This window comes from Mizuhopecten yessoensis, unplaced genomic scaffold (genome assembly GCF_002113885.1).
Source record: "Mizuhopecten yessoensis strain PY_sf001 unplaced genomic scaffold, ASM211388v2 scaffold10829, whole genome shotgun sequence".
Taxonomy (NCBI): domain Eukaryota; kingdom Metazoa; phylum Mollusca; class Bivalvia; order Pectinida; family Pectinidae; genus Mizuhopecten; species Mizuhopecten yessoensis.
The window spans coordinates 621,315-638,781 of NW_018408742.1; the positions used below are offsets into that span (position 1 = coordinate 621,315).

The 17,467-nt window shown below is 37.0% G+C and overlaps 1 protein-coding gene across 8 annotated transcripts in view; it reads right to left on the minus strand.

Annotated features, from left to right (window-relative positions):
* The window catches only part of LOC110462776 (basement membrane-specific heparan sulfate proteoglycan core protein-like), a 182,914-nt gene that overhangs the window by 43,529 nt on the left and 121,918 nt on the right, over positions 1–17,467 (minus strand). For all 8 annotated transcript variants that reach the window (XM_021516932.1, XM_021516938.1, XM_021516937.1 and 5 more), the window contains 22 exons: positions 16,455–16,596; positions 15,987–16,127; positions 14,314–14,433; positions 13,683–13,814; positions 11,347–11,634; positions 9,877–10,007; positions 9,414–9,590; positions 8,782–8,958; positions 7,508–7,659; positions 6,751–6,862; positions 6,127–6,240; positions 5,713–5,840; positions 5,186–5,334; positions 4,832–4,905; positions 4,393–4,533; positions 3,793–3,981; positions 3,434–3,526; positions 2,738–2,821; positions 2,109–2,339; positions 1,602–1,715; positions 1,301–1,428; positions 401–487 (listed from right to left, as the gene is read on the minus strand). In XM_021516932.1, the coding sequence (XP_021372607.1) occupies positions 401–487; positions 1,301–1,428; positions 1,602–1,715; positions 2,109–2,339; positions 2,738–2,821; positions 3,434–3,526; positions 3,793–3,981; positions 4,393–4,533; positions 4,832–4,905; positions 5,186–5,334; positions 5,713–5,840; positions 6,127–6,240; positions 6,751–6,862; positions 7,508–7,659; positions 8,782–8,958; positions 9,414–9,590; positions 9,877–10,007; positions 11,347–11,634; positions 13,683–13,814; positions 14,314–14,433; positions 15,987–16,127; positions 16,455–16,596 (3,104 nt within the window). The remainder of the gene's footprint in view (positions 1–400; positions 488–1,300; positions 1,429–1,601; positions 1,716–2,108; positions 2,340–2,737; positions 2,822–3,433; positions 3,527–3,792; positions 3,982–4,392; positions 4,534–4,831; positions 4,906–5,185; positions 5,335–5,712; positions 5,841–6,126; positions 6,241–6,750; positions 6,863–7,507; positions 7,660–8,781; positions 8,959–9,413; positions 9,591–9,876; positions 10,008–11,346; positions 11,635–13,682; positions 13,815–14,313; positions 14,434–15,986; positions 16,128–16,454; positions 16,597–17,467) is intronic.

Genomic DNA, 17,467 nt, shown 5'->3' on the forward strand with positions numbered 1-17,467 from the left:
ATAGCATGCAAGAATTGGTTTTAATAAATAAAAAACAGATTCTGTAGAAAACTCATCAGAAACCCAAAATGAATTTGTGTACATCATATCTTCAATTTGAGGTTTGACTCTCATCAAACAAACAATTTCAAATCAATAAAATCATAGTTTTAGTTGGTAATAAAATATTGTTTTGCAATATTGCAAATTCATTAAACAGATGTTATAAGGTAACATGGTAAAATATCGCCCCCATATTACCGGCATAAAGCTTATACAATTATAATATACCAGGAAGGTATACAGGAAAAAAAGTATCATTGAATATTTCATTATATTTTGAAATGCCCTCTGAATTTCTGAATTTCATAAACAGACATTATAGAAAAAGCCGTGTGAATGATGAAGCGTGAACTCTCACCTCTCACATCTGCGACCAATGTGGCCAGCTGGACAGGCTGTACAGGTGACTTGACCATCTGTGTCCAGCATACAAGTAGGACTGAATCTGTAATTAATGAAAATGAAAGTTATTACTTGTACATTTTACCGGGTGGATTTTTCTTTTCTTTTTATATATACAGCTACAAATGTACACACATAAATGCAAACAATTAAATTTGAGTTGAAACGAAAATCAACCATAAAATTTGAACATTGAAAATTGAACTCAGCAAAACCTGGTGCTAAATGCCAAAAATCTCACCCTTGGTTTAAGGTCATAGGAGTGTATTGCTAAACGGAAATAGGAAGTACATCCCTAGTTGAAAATCCAATGTAGGGAGACAGTATCACAATTTCCGCATATTCTAATGTTTAATATTAAACTGATGAATATTGTATGCTTATTATTGACAGAACAGTGTGTTCTTTCAATATTAAAGTATTGCAAAGCAATCCAGGCATTAATTCAGTTGTTTTTTAATCAATGAGTCACATGTGTCCATTTTTCTGTACTTCAGGAAACCGGCTACCTATTTCACTACTGTGAAGTTTTTCAAGAACGATAACTCTTGNTTGTTTCAAATTTTTTTTCAAAATTCACCCCTTTTTACATAAACTTCCATTTAAAATCCTTAAAATTCAGACAACCTATATTTTTTTTATAGCAGAAATTTTTCTTTACTTCAAAGCAATATAACTACAAAATTTGAATAAATTCTACTGAGAAATGGCGACACAATCTTATTACCTTAAGATTTCTTGGTCAACACCACACTCGAATGATAGGTTCTATTAATCTCCCACAGGTATCCCACATCAAACACATTTGTTATAGCGTTATTGAGGAGGAACAAAAGATTTCTATCATTAAACTTACTGGTTGGGAGCTCTTGTAAGGGGACAGGAGCAAGGCTGACAGTCATTGGGGCTTCCACGTGTCGCATCACCATAGAAACCAGCAGCGCAACGCTCACAGTTGTCTCCCTCTGTACTGTGTTGACAGTTCTGGAAATAGCACCATACTTAGCAACTAGAAATACTGGATCATTCAAACAGTACTGACTTCATCTAACTCCATTTATTCAGAAATATTGTTTTCCAAAAAGAGAAAACTAGAGCTATTATTAGTATGTATGAGCATTTAACATGCTATACAATTTATTAGTAACAGTACGTACCCTGCATACACCTGTCTCTGGGCTACACTCGCCAGAGTGTCCGTTACAGTCACATGGTACACAGCGCCCAAGGTAAAATCCATCACGACTTCGTGTGTAGCCAACATCACAATCCTTTTAAACATCATTAAGGATTTGTTTACATTTTGATATCAGCGTAAGAAAAAGGAAAGGACAAAATAGTCATAGGACAAATTTTGTAAATTTTGTTCAGAGATCTGAATCGAATAAACTTTGTCTCTTTTTTTCCAGTTAAATCAGAAATTTGCCATTTTTTCCTGAACCAAACAATACTTTGACTCTCAATATTTGATTATATACAGATACCTGTATACAGATACCTGCAACTCAAAACTGAAATTGGCAAAACATTTTTTTTACACGAAACTCCATGAGTTTGAATATTTTTTCACAACTTATTTAATTCCATAACCGTGTTTAAAATAAATAATCTTAAGAATGAAATTCTTTAAATTATTAACTATGTATCACTTTAACAGCACCTACCTCACAGGAGAGTCCTCTGTAGCCCTGTGGACAGACACACTGCTCCACCGTTTTAGCACGGTCCTGGCCCGTGTTCCTGTCTTCGGCGATGTCCATGACAATGTCACGAATGCTGGCCTGGTCTGTTGTCCTGGTGAAGGTTGCTCGGATCAAAATTGCATCAAGATCAGCTAGAGCCATCATAAGGAACTCACGTGTGGCTGGCTGGCCATCCAGTCTTGTCCAGCTGGCCTGTAATACAGAAAACATTTTACTGAAAAGTGATAACATCTTAAAATATGACACTAAAAAGGTCATTAACTCATTCACCCCTGAAGACACATTTGAAATCTTCTAATTCAAATGTTGGAATAGCTCATTATGAAATGTCAGGGGTGAATGATTGTTAAGGTTCATTAAAGGGTACACTTTTTACAAGATCAGACAAAATTATATAAAAATATCACAGCAGATATTTCACACACAGTAAACTTTTGAAGAATGGTAGACTTCATTTCATTTATCTCAACATATGTTCAACAATCAAATCACACTTCTGGTAACTTTCTTCTTACTTAAGACATTTATCTGAAAACATTCCTTGTCAAGACTGCAGAAACCACTTCATAACATTTATTCGTATAACTTACCTCATAAAACTTAACGCTGTAGGATTCTGGTTTGTTTGGGCTTGGAATTTTCTGAGGACGGTGTACAAGCACAATGTCGTTTCCCTGGAAATCAAATCCACTGATTATTAAATGCTCATGAATGATCTTATTGATTAATGAAATATACAGTTGCAGTGTGAAAACGTAAATGTTCCTGAAGTATGTGACCAATTTCAAGGCTTTTTATTGGTCACCTCTGACCTCGGATGATTTTCATTGGTCATCAATTTGCTAATTACAAACATCAGCAACTATACATAATGGAACACTTGCTCACAAAAGACTCTTAAAACCAAAGTTAATTCTACAAAACTTCAAATAATTGATACCAATGAAATGGATTTATTGCAAAATTTATTTTCGTGAAGAAAAATATTATTTACTGAGGAATCTCAGGAATCTCCTTTACTGAAGAATCTCCTTACTGAGCAATCTCTTTTTCACAAGTCTCATATTATTTTGGAACTAATTTGCAAACAGTCTTAGTTATGTATATTTTATTTTGAGAATCAAATTATTCACAAAAAGTTGTTTAATAACAAACTTGACAAGAGGTTTTCGTACAAATTAAGTTATAACAGCACATATGGCAATGGTACAGATTTTTAATTTGTATGTGAACACAGCTGGCACAGAACATTGAATCACATCACGATATGGGAATGTCATAATTACGCTTATTTCCACTAGGGGTCCAGGGGTCCCTGCAGAGTCTTGTCCTGGACGGTACATCACAACAAACCTCAGAGAACCTCCGTATGACACCAGCTACACAAATCAAACAAAAATAAAAGATTGAACTTAAGTTATCTCAATTATATTAAAAACTTGTGTAATTTGCACAAATATGTAATTTTTACAGGTGCGATTCAAGGTTTTCGATTTTTATCTACTGTTAAACCTGCATGAGAGACCATCGGTGATAAGAGGCTATCAGGGTTAAGACACCTCTTTTTAAACTTTTCATTGGAATTATACAAATACTACAACAATATAAATATCAACTATATAAATGTACAATATTTCATGCTAACCTTATCACCAAGGAAACGCTGAGGAAGTGACCAATAGTAGTCAGTCTCGGGCAGTCTTCCGAAGGATCGGTAGATGAGCTCACGGACATTTCTGTCAATAGTGAACCCATCAGTCACGGTAAGATCTGGCTTACGAGAGATGTCTGTCAGTGAGAATCCCAAGCTGTCCCTCGTGAACGAAGCTCCGACCTGTCAAATAATCATCCATGGATATAATAGTAACAGTTGACTGAAATGCTGCTCATATAAAAGTTAATAGCCACACTGATTTCTGAGAGTTTTTGGAGGAATTTGTTGCTATAGATTATCTGTTGTCTGTCCAACTAGGAAAATATCTGCTTATAAAGATACAATAGGAACGCATCCCCACCTTTGTACTGAAAATTTTGCCTCCAAAATTCTGCAATTTACTTTAATTTTTACTGAACCTACTGAAGCACAGTCTACCGCCTTCTTTTGACTTTCATACACCACTTTTCATTGACGAACAATAATTTTATTTTGTTTTCTGGGGTTTTCGCTGCAACTAAATTCACCCTTCAGGATGTTACTTAGCTACAAAACAACATTTTTTTGGTTAATGGTTTTATAATTTTTTACCTGAGCACGATTCCATGAGGTCGAGGTACAGGTGTCAGTGACTCCCATACAGAAACAGGAGATACAGCCGTATGGATTCTCTAGGCTCAAATAGAATGTATTGGCCTTGCATTCGCGGCAGTTTGGACCCTCCACATATTGCTGTGCGATGAAGAAACACAAACATATTAGTAAAAGGCCTCCATGTAAGTCTGTATAATACAACACAGCTATTATTCAACAATTCTAGCACTGCCAAACCACATACTCATTTACAGCTGAGTAGACTGAAGCAAGCGGAGTAAAGTATCTTGTTTAAAGATAAAACACAGTGCCGTGACATGACTCAAACCTGCAACCCTTTGGTCATGAGCCAGGCGTCCTCCCACTAGACTACCGTGCCTCCATTACATATATAATACAGATACATACAGAGACAGAATCATTTAGTATTACCTACCTTACATGGACAAGTGCCAGTTCGAGGGTCAGGGCGGGTCTGCACACTTCCACGCGAGTCACACCTCTCCTCAACTGTTGTATCAATGTATATATAAAATAACTGATTGCGTCAAAACCATGGTTCACTGAGAATGTTATAGTTAACACTAACCACTAGAATACTATAAACTTTAAGATGCATTAAATATATTTTATATGAATTTGGTGCAAATCTATTTAGCTATTGTTCACCATTATCACAGCTTGAACATTTAATATAGGAAACTGTTAGTGGTTTATTTAATTGACGAATTACTTCGCTCCCTAATGAATGTCAAACATCATTTAACTCAGACTTGTCATTTCAACTTACTTGAAACTCGACGGCAGCGGTCCCCAAGTTGACGTGGGTTACCAATATAACCATTGGCACACCTTTCACAGTTCCTGCCCTCATAACCTTCCGGACAGGCAGTACAGGTGGGCAGACCATCAGTGTCTAGTCTACAGGTCGGGCTGAACCTACAAACAGTATTAATAAAGTTATGGCCATATTTTCTCTGGAGGGGTCAATCATTAGAAATTTGCAGACACAGTTAACACACCTGCAGGTGCAAACATCCCAATGATTCTTATTATAAGTAACAGACATTTTGATTGGAAGATGCAAACGATTTAATGATCTCTGATTGGATGGATTCTAAAGACACTGGTTTCTGATTAGATTGAAGCAACAGACATACTTATTGGATGAATGTAACAGACTAACTGATTGGATGGATAAAATAGACTTACTGATTGGATAGATGAAACAGACTTATTGATTGGATCAATGTAACAGATTTGATTGGCTTGAAAGATACAACAGTATTACTGACTGGATGTATGTTACAGACTTACTGATTGGATACTTCAGTTAGTGGACATGGACAAGGTCTACAAGAGTCTGCAAGACCCTGAGTAGCATCACCAAAGTAGCCCTGGACACAGCGCTGACATTGTTGTCCCTCTGTGAAATGTGCACACACCTGTGGGGAAAATGATGTATAAAGTTTTGTACATTTTTGTAATTATAAAATTTAGAAAAATGTCCATTACATCATTTAAGCAATATTAATATATAGCTGAATCACATCCTTCCGTTTAATCATAGAGAAATGTATGTTTTCATGTGTTTCCTATTGTAAAAAGTAAATCTTACGCAAGCTGTTAAAATAAAAATACATATATATAGGAATTTCTTCTATCTTATAATAAAGGCATATTTCAGCAAAACTAAAAAAGGTCAGATGAAAGACCGGGAACTGTACTTACCCTACATGCTCCAGTCTCAGGATCACAGTCATTTGAGTGGCCGTTACAGTTACAACGTCTACAGATGCCAAGGTATGGTCCCTGTCTGACCCGTCTGTAACCTGCTGCACAGTCCTATACCACCAATAGTTAACACCAGTATACATCAAACATGTTTACGTAAACACACATCACAAACACCAAGACTTTAGTGTAAAATCCATTCTAAACCAGTCATGAAACTATTTTGTATATTATTTGTATATTTCTATAATCAATTAACTTAATTATTAAAAATAACCATGATGTATTATATCTGCCATTTCTTGCAAACATCTTAATTTTGTTTATCTATTTTACCTTAAAAAAAATCATTACACTTGCAATATATATGTGTAAATCACCCATCTACCAATTTGTTTTCAAAGTTTTTTCTTGTTCCAAAGCTATGACGTAGTCAAGCATCTTTAATCTAGCAAATTCTTGAGAAAGATTTCCCTTGACTGTTAGAAGTGTCAAAGTAAACCAGCTGTATTACAATCTAGCCCTTTCATATCCTAACAAAGATGACAGGATTAACAAGTCCCTACTGTAACAGTGTTTTTCTGTTAGTTCTAACAAATATTTGTTATAAAGAAAACCTACCTGACAGGAAAGGCCTGAGTATCCAGCAGGACACTCACACTCCTCCACAAAGACTGCTCGTCCTACTCCAGTGTCCTCTATCACTCCCGTGCTGATGGAGATGCCCCCAATCCTGTATAACACACAAGGTCAGTGAGTACAGTCAATACAAGGTTAACAAGTACACTCAGCATAAGGTCAACAAATACACTAAGCACAAGGTCAACAAGTACACTCAGCACAAGGTCAACAAGTACACTCAGCACAAGGTCAACAAGTACAATCAGCACAAGGTCAACAAGTACAATCAACACAAGGTCAGCAAGTTCAATCAGCACAAGGTCAACAAGTACAATTAGCACAAGGTCAACAAGTTCAATCAGCACAAGGTCAACAAGTACAACTGTTTGTGAAGGAAATAACACTACATATTAACAAAAGTTATCTTTTTATTTACAAGTGATTTAAGTCCTTTCTAGTGATAAAAATTAAAGAGTAAATCAGTCACAGTATAATACATAGTCTTCTTGTTTCTTAAAGTATTTGTTTCAACATAAGTATACTGAAACTTACTTTAAGGAAATCATACAAAATCTGACATAAAAAGATTTAACTCTGTTTTTGACATGGGTACCAGAACACTGCCATACCTGACCAAAAGTATCCAATCCCCTTGGTTGTTCATCAAGAGATTCACTGTACATGAATCAAATTTAATCCATTTTCCCCCAATGGTCTTTGTTGTGGAATCTTGTAAATGTAAAGCATTAACACTAACCTGGAGGAAGTCTGCTGGATGTCATAATTGGCACGAACAAGGATGGCCTCCACATTCTCCAGAACCATCATAAGATCTTCTCTGGTCACTGGCTCCTGAGCAGGAATGTCTCCTCTCCGGCCTGACCCTCCATCACTTTTAGACCAGGCAGACTGCAAAGATATACATTATTCATTTATAATACAAATGAGTCATTTTGTCTGTTTTAATAGTACTGTATGCAGTTAATAAGTGATAATAGTCAGGGGATTTGCTTGTCCCTTCTGGGGTCCAAGACCCATTTTTACTTAAATCAAGGAAATTAATATCAGTGGAATGAGCATCAATGTTTCGTTAAATTTCAGTTTGGGATAAATATAAAACTATCACAAAAAAATGTATACAAAAAATGATGCACGGAGAAAGATACAGTATAATGTTCAAAACAATATAAATGCTTTAATTATAAGTTGAACGTTTGTGTTATCAATTAACAGGGCTACAGATACTTAGATGTACCCGTGGTACTGACAGATACTAAGATGTACCCATGGTACTGACAGATACTTAGATGTACCCGTGGTACTGACAGATACTTAGGTATACCGTGGTACTGACAGATACTTAGATATACCCGTGGTACTGACAGATACTTAGATGTACCCTTGGTACTGACAGATACTCAGATGTACCCATGGTACTAACAGATACTTAGATGTACCCGTGGTACTGACAGATACTTAGATGGACCCATGGTACTGACAGATACTTAGATGTCCCCGTGGTACTGACAGATACTGAGATGTACCCGTGGTACTGACAGATTCTTAGATGTACCCGTGGTACTGATAGATACTTAGATGTACCCGTGGTGCTGACAGATACTTAGATGTACCCGCGGTACTGACAGATACTTAGATGTGCCCGTGGTACTGACAGATACTGAGATGTACCCGTGGTACTGACAGGTACTTAGATGTACCCGGGGTACTGACAGATACTTAGATGTGCCCGTGGTACTGACAGATACTGAGATGTACCCGTGGTACTGACAGGTACTTAGATGTACCCTAGGTACTGACAGATTCTTAGATGTACCAGTGGTACTGACAGATTCTTAGATGTACCAGTGGTACTGACAGATACTTAGATGTACCCATGGTACTGACAGATACTTAGATGTACCATTGTACTTTAGATGTACCAGTGGTACTGACAGATACTTAGATGTACCAGTGGTACTGACAGATACTTAGATGTACCCTAGGTACTGACAGATACTTAGATGTACTTACAGGTATGAGAGGTACTGTGATGACCAGCTCTCCCCCTGGTGACAGTATAGTAGAGGTCCTGTGGTACAGTGTAACTTTGTTACCCTTCAGTATAACATCTGGTTGGTTGGTGCTGCCAGGACTTCCAATAATATCATATTGTATGGTATACTTCAGATCACCTCCGTAAGTCGTCAGCTGAAAGTGGGAAAAGGTCATAATTGTTATAATCATCTTACAAATAGAAAATGTACTTTAATGTGACAAAAGCAATTGAAAACATTGATTAATCTGGACTTTTCCCCACAAAAGGCAATTCCTAAGAGACATTCCTGGTAAACAGGAAAATGATGACAGCCATATTTCTATATTTACTAAAGAATCATTAATTAAGCAACAGATTGTTGACAGGTGAACATCCCGCATGCAAGTAATTCCCTGACCTTGACCTTGATAAGTGAACAGTTTTTACACAACTATTTGTCTGTCTAGTATCCCTCACACAACTGATTCCCTGACCTTGAAAAGAGAACAGCTCTCACACAACAAATTTCCTGTCCTTGACAGGTAAGCATCCCTCACATAACTAATTTCCTGACCATGACCTTACCCAAGCATCCCTCACACAACTTATACCCTGACCTTGACCTTACCCTGTCACCAAGGAACTCGTTGGGAAGTTCCCAGTAGTAGTTTCCAGCTGGGAGGACCTCAATGAAGTCCCTGATAAGGAAGGTATCCCTGGAGACCTGTTCAATGTTGACTGTGGCAGGGATTGATTCCCCCCTAGTTGTCTCCTCTACAAGGGACATGGTGCCGTACAGCGCAATCTGTAATCAAACAAGCATTACACAATACAAATTGTAACGTTTAAACCAAAGTAACAGAGGTAATTATTTTTCCAATGCCTCCGCTAGGAGATGAACTAAGGACCTCTGGTTTACAAGTCTTAGGCTGATCTGAATGAGTTAGCTGAGTTGGCAGGAAGCAGATAGTATTTTACCAGGGTGACATCGCTTTTCTAAAAATAATTAATTGAAACTTAATTGAAGCGAAAATCTATTGTATTGTTCTGATCAGTTGTACTCAGCATGTACTCAAGTATGTGTGACTTACCTGGGACACATGTAGGTCACTGCTGTAACAGTCTGTCGTCTGACCAAAGCAGAAACAGCGGAGACACTGGCCACTATTGGATGCCTCTACATTGAAGTCTGGTGGTCTGCAAACGCCTGGCTGAGGACTTCCTATAACAAACAGGTGTCAAAGATAAAGATTAACTACTTAAAGGTACAAAAATAATAACTTTTAATTTGAGATTTTTCCATGACAGTCTTCATCCTTGACAGGTTATAATTATTGCTTGGAAAGATAAGGATAAGAATGGTGTCTGAGTGGAGAGTAGAACCATAATGTAGCTCTCCCCCTAATTCCACTTGTCTTCTCACAGTTCTGTTAATCATTATGTCACAATTACAAACATTTTTAGCCATCTATTATGCATTGTCAAACCTCTTCATGAAGCCTAGATGGTTGGTGAATTGGTAATTGGGGTTTGCCTCCTATTATCAGCTAAAGACGTGCCTCCTTGTATGTGACATAACATGATGCCAAGACTCCGGGGGATCCAGCAGACAAATAGTGGCAGTACAACAAGTCTAACTGGAGCTTAACAATGATTAAGTCAGATATCTTTGTAATAAACACACAAAACATCATATAGTAAAATGTGTCTACACTCAGATATATCAAATACCATATGTTGATCTCCACATTTTTTTTTATCATATGACAGTGTGTTGCTATGGAAGTGTGGTGCTACAGCAGTATATTGTTCTAGCAGTGTGTTGCTATGGAAATGTGGTGCTACAGCAGTATGTTGCTATGGCAGTGTGTTGCTATGGAAGTGTGGTGCTACAGCAGTATGTTGCTCTGGCAGTGTGTTAAATTGTAATGGCAGTGTGTTGCTATAACAGTATATTGCTATGGCAGTGTGTTGATCTAGAAGTGTGGTGCTACTGCAGTATATTGCTCTGGCACTGTGTTGCTATGACAGTATATTGCTCTGGCCGTGTGTTGATATGACAGTGTATTTCTATGGCAGTGTTTTGCTATAGAAATGTGGAGCTACAGCAGTATATTGTTCTAGCAGGGTGTTGCTATGGAAATGTGGTGCTACAGCAGTATATTGCTCTGGCAGTGTGTTGCTATGACAGTGTATTGCTATGGCAGTGTGTTGCTATGGAAGTGTGGTGCTACAGCAGTATATTGCTCTGGCAGTGTGTTAAATTGTTATGGCAGTGTGTTGCTATAGAAATGTGGTGCTACAGCAGTATATTGCTCTGGCAGTGTGTTGATATGACAGTGTATTGCTATGGCAGTGTGTTGCTATGGCAGTTTGTTGCTATGGAAGTGTGGTGCTACAGCAGTATATTGCTCTGGCAGTGTGTTGCTATGGTAGCATGGAGCTACCCCAGTATGTTGCTATGAACTTAAACCAAGATATCTCAAATTTCTTGATGGTTCCGAACACTTCTACACAACAAAGCTTGTAATCTGAAATGTTGAATGACATATTTGACTTACTTCGGACAATAACAATAGCATCTGGTATAGCAAAGATGGTTCCCTTGGTATTAATAGCCTCACAAGTGTAGGCTCCCGAGTCAGTAATACGAGCATCAGTGATGGTGAGATTGCCGCGGCCATCCGCACTATGGACATGCACACGGTCGCCTGTCGGAATATTTCCCCAGTTAAGTCTCCAGACAATCAGGGGAGTAGGTGTACCCATGGCTTCACAGACAATGGTGAAACGACCTCCAATATCCACGTCGATACGAGACACAGGAGGCAAGATGATAGTTGGAACAGCTATAAATATAAACAATGTAACATTATGTGAATCTGTTTTTAGGAATTGCTATAAATATACACAATTTAAAGTCAACAATAATCTTGTGAACCGGGTTTATAAAAAGCTTCAACCCATTCACCCCTAAAATCACATTTGAACCTTACCAAATCAAAGACTGGGCAAGTCCAGTTTAAAACCGTAGGGGTGAATGAGTTAAAAACACATGGAAAATGTCAGCTATGTCTCAACCAGCATTGCGAAACATACTGCCAAAATCGGCAGCTTTAATTGGGACTAACAAGAAAGTAAACACACACAGAACACACCACAATGGACAGACATGAAAGATCACACAAACAGGACACACGGACAGAAAAAACGTACAGGGAAATCAAACTGGGCTCGGATAGAAATAACGATTCTTTATTGTTTATGTCACAATACTAAACAGCCATATATAAGGTTCTTCTTCTGAAAATTTAAAGATATTTCCATGTCCTCCTTCTGTCAGCCCACAAACAAAAAGCCTATCATAACAAACCACTCACACAGGTTACCACGTCTGCCACCAGGACTTTTAATCAACCTAAAATTTACTCCAAATCTTAACTGGTTACTCAGTAGAAGGATGTAGCCTGCCAACTTATCTCTTCAATGTCATTTTTTAAGAGTTGAAAGCAAGAATAATCTTCTTGTTGGGGTGCTTTTTTCAATGTATTATTTTTTTTGTCCTCATTCAAAAGAACTTGCTTTTATGGTTTATTTTTCATTAGGTTTCATTTTAGTATTTTTCATTACTTTCATTGCACCGATATTCAATTTATGAACAGGAACTTGAATTGAAGAAAAACAGCTTTTCACTTAAGCAAAATAGCAAATCGGGGAGGGTAAAAAGTGTCCTGAGTTGATGGAGGAGGGATATCACTGCAGTTATATGCTGACACCGCCTTACCTTCCTTAGGCTCACAACTACACCTTTCCACTTTGGGAAAGGCTGACCTTAACTCAGAATCTGGAAATACGGAATGGGCACCAACATGGTCATGGATTGGGTTCATAACTTATTTCAGTGCTATATATACGGTTGAGTTGTGAAGATAATTTCAGTACCATCTACAGGGAACTCTTGGCTTTAGGATGATATTCTCGGAAAACTCAGAAACTGAACATTTGTAAATCGTTTATATCCCCATTAAATGGTTTACCTTTATTTTCAACTACAGAATACAACAAGATGTGCTAGCTTTAAAAACAAGTAAATAAAAATTGGGAAAGTCAGGAAGTTTCCAAAGGGAAGAATTCTGCATTTCATAATCATTGGGAAAGAAAGCCAGAAAGGTGAAGCTATTTGATACAGTGGTTATACAATTCTTTTTTTGAAATCGGTGTAATTGAGAAACCTTCATAATGCTTGCATGTCATTAGTCCTTTCATGTGACAATCAAGACATGTCAGGTGACGTAAGGATATGTCATGTGACTTAAAACATCTCATGTGATGCATAAAGTATGTCATATGTGATATTTATCACATAATCGGCCTGTTATCCAGTGAATTCGCCTGTGTAATATTTTTATATATGTCACTAGTGTTATATACCCTGGAGCATTTTTCATTGGCTGCCTGTCAGAAATCAATTGTGACTTCATAATATGGACAGTGAAGTGACGTCATAAATTGTGAATGGCGCAACAAAATGGCTGTCTCCGTTTGATAAAGCCCTCTACATTTTGGCTTTAAAACCTGTCAAAATGTAAGTTTTCTGAGTTATGTGATAAAAAGTATCTTAAATTTGTTTTCATTTCATATGAGCTTTTATGAAACTCATCTCAAAGTTTAAAAAAGCACACCTAAGAATCGTTTCATAAAATCTCATATGAAATGAAAACTCATTTAAGATCCTATATATATGTGTACATTATGTGACTTGAATACATGTAATGTAACCGAAGATGAATGCCATGTGACTTGAGATGTATGTCATGTGACTTGAGAGCTATGTTGTGATGTATGAAACATGTCATGTGATATTTATGAATACTTATATGTATGTCATGTGACTTACAGCAGGCGATTTCATCCGACCTATCCTGACAATCAATCTCTCCATCACACTGGTAACTGGCAGGCACACACTGGTTGCCGGTTGAACATTTATATTCATCCATACGACACTGGGCTCCAGGGGGTCCAGTCGCTGTAGAACAAATGGAGACATTTTTTAAAGATAGAACCTAAAATGGCATTAACAGGGGACACTATTGAAATTATATTCACTTACTTTCCTTTATTATTGCACCATGATGTATATAAAGCAGCAAATTAACCAACATGAAAACTTCCAAACAATTTGCAAAGGAGGTCCACAAAGAATTTTCATGTACAAAGAATTCTACATTTTTTAGAAGGATATAGGACCTGTCTGCTATCAGACATACATAATTGTCCAATCATTTCTAGCTAATTTCTGACTTCCTGAAAATATACTTAAACTAAATCACTCTGTAACATTCCTCATCCAGAAATTGTTTTTCCCCATTATCATTGTCTAGATTGACAATTTTTTCCCACTTTTGTAGCATTAAAACAGGTGCCTTATAATAAAAGTATAAAACAAATTTCTGGTAACTTCTCAATCCTGGATTAACAATGTTCTACTTACACAGTGATTCTTATAGAACAAGTTTGATACTTACGGCAATTCTGTTCATCAAATCCATCGCCACAGTCATTGTCACCATCACAACGCCAAATCTTCATCACACAGATACCACTGGTACAGCGGAACTCGTTTGGCTCACATGGGTTGTCAGTACCTAAAGGTGGACAGTGCTCAAACTATAGTTAATATGTAGGGCTCAAAGACAACTCAGAACATGAAAAAGTGCACAAATCCTCCATTTATTGATCAGTGTTCAAGTGGAGCATGTAAATAACCAGTTGTACAATTACAGCTTGAAAATCAGATATCTGATGTACAGTATAATTACAGTGTTGCACAGTAAGTGTACTTACTACAGTATAATTACAGTAATGGACAGTAAGTGTACTTACTACAGTATAAGTACAGTGTTGTACAGTAAGTGTAGTTACTACAGTATAATTACAGTGTTGTACATTAAGTGTACTTACTACAGTATATTACAGTGTTGTACAGTAAATGTACTTACTACAGTATAATTACAGCGTTGTACAGTAAGAGTACTTACTACAGTATAATTACAGGGTTGTACAGTAAGTGTACTTACTACAGGATAATTACAGTGCTGTACAGTAAGTGTATTTACTACAGTATAATTACAGTGCTGTACAGTAAGTGTACTTACTACAGAATAATTACAGTGTTTACAGTAAGTGTACTTACTACAGGATAATTACAGTGTTTACAGTAAGTGTACTTACTACAGGATAATTACAGTGCTGTACAGTAAGTGTACTTAATACAGTATATAACAGTGTTGTACAGTAAGTGTACTTACTCCAGTATAATTACAGTGTTGTACAGCAAGTGTACTTACTACAGTCTAATTACAGTGCTGTACAGTAAGTGTACTTAATACAGTATATAACAGTGTTGTACAGTAAGTGTACTTACTCCAGTATAATTACAGTGTTGTACATTAAGTGTACTTACTACAGTATATTAAAGTGTTGTACAGTAAGTGTACTTACTCCAGTATAATTACAGTGTTGTACAGTAAGAGTACTTACTACAGTATAATTACAGAGTTGTACAGTAAGTGTACTTACTACAGTCTCATTACAGTAATGTACAGTAAGTGTACTTAATACAGTATATAACAGTGTTGTACAGTAAGTGTACTTACTCCAGTATAATTACAGTGTTGTACATTAAGTGTACTTACTACAGTATATTAAAGTGTTGTACAGTAAGTGTACTTACTCCAGTATAATTACAGTGTTGTACATTAAGTGTACTTACTACAGTATATTAAAGTGTTGTACAGTAAGTGTACTTACTCCAGTATAATTACAGTGTTGTACATTAAGTGTACTTACTACAGTATATTAAAGTGTTGTACAGTAAGTGTACTTACTCCAGTATAATTACAGTGTTGTACAGGAAGTGTACTTACTACAGAATAATTACAGTGTTTACAGTAAGTGTACTTACTACAGGATAATTACAGTGCTGTACAGTAAGTGTATTTACTACAGTATAATTACAGTGCTGTACAGTAAGTGTATTTACTACAGTATAATTACAGTGCTGTACAGTAAGTGTATTTACTACAGTATAATTACAGTGCTGTACAGTAAGTGTATTTACTACAGTATAATTACAGTGCTGTACAGTAAGTGTACTTACTACAGTATAATTACAGTAATGTACAGTAAGTGTACTTACTACAGTATAATTCATCAGAGCCGTCTTCACAATCGGAGTCCCCATCACAGCGGTAGTCTGATGGGATACACTGTCCGTTCTGACACACAGATTCTCCAGCCCCACAAGGTCCTGACGGAGCTCGGGTCGGCTCAGGGCCAACTACAGGAAGGCAATAAATTATTGAGTATATTAAATAGCAACAGATTCTCCAGCCCCACAAGGTTCTGCTGGAGCTCGGGTCGGCTCAGGGCCAACTACAGGAAGGCAATAAAGGATTGAGTATATAAAATAATAACAGACAATTTCCAGAACCACCAGGTCCTGTTGGAGGGTGTGTCGGCTTATAACCAACTTCAGAATTGTAGAAAGGGATTTAGTATGTTGGATAATAAGATGCCTGTACCATATGTGACCTTATTGGAGGGCCCAAAGTCACTATGTGGCATTTTATTTAAACATGCTTCATTATATTATATTTTGACTTACTTCTCCTAATGTCCAGTCTAGCTGTGGCCTCAAATGTTCCCTGAACTCCGACGGTGGAACAAATATAGTCCCCAGCATAGTCCAGCTGTAGCTCAGGAATCAAGAGACGTCCTTGTTCATCTGATGCTGACGGTGGAAGTGGCTGGAAATTCAAATGACAAAACTTGCTAATATTAAATTCAACTATGACATTTAAATGGCACCTAAAGATCCAACTGACACTTAAATGAATCATAAGAAGTAAGTGCTTTCATTTTTGTCATCACATAAAACATAGAATCAATTGATTAAACAACAATGCATACTGATGGTGAACATGAGTGTGAAATCTTGACACAGTCTTCACTTCTCTTTAAAATATTAAAAAGGCAAAACCATGGGGCTAATCCAGAGTGTCCTATATCTGAACAAACTTTGGTATCAAAACTGAACAAAAGGCCATAACTGTAAATTAAGGCACATGTCCCTGTTTCAGCAACATTCCACTTAGCTACACTGTAAGAGGTACTTGCATACACAATTTGGCAGTTTAAAGTGACACGATATATGAAATATACCCTGGACCAGTGCTATGTGTTGAGCAAAGGGCCATAACTCTGTGTATAACAGGGCACAAGACCAGATTCTAGTATGCAACACCTTGCCATCCCAGGGGTACTCACATACAAAATGTGGCAATTGTAGATGACACAGTGTATGAGATATGCCCTAGGCAAGGAGATACACACATGGAATGATGAACTGAGGAACACAGGACAAACCTAAACTCCCTTTCAGTATAACAACAAGGTTACCGCAAGCGGTATATAATACGCCCGTCACACATTGAATGAGCAGTTGTTTGTATGATTGAAATATATGAAGTATTTGTGAGTAATTGATATTGAAAGAGAAATCATTCAACATAACTGGTAGATCAATGAGTGCAATTCAACATCATGGAACACATGCATCGCATTAATGAAACCAAGGGGAATAACTCCAATAATTACGGTCGGATAATGGCGGTTATC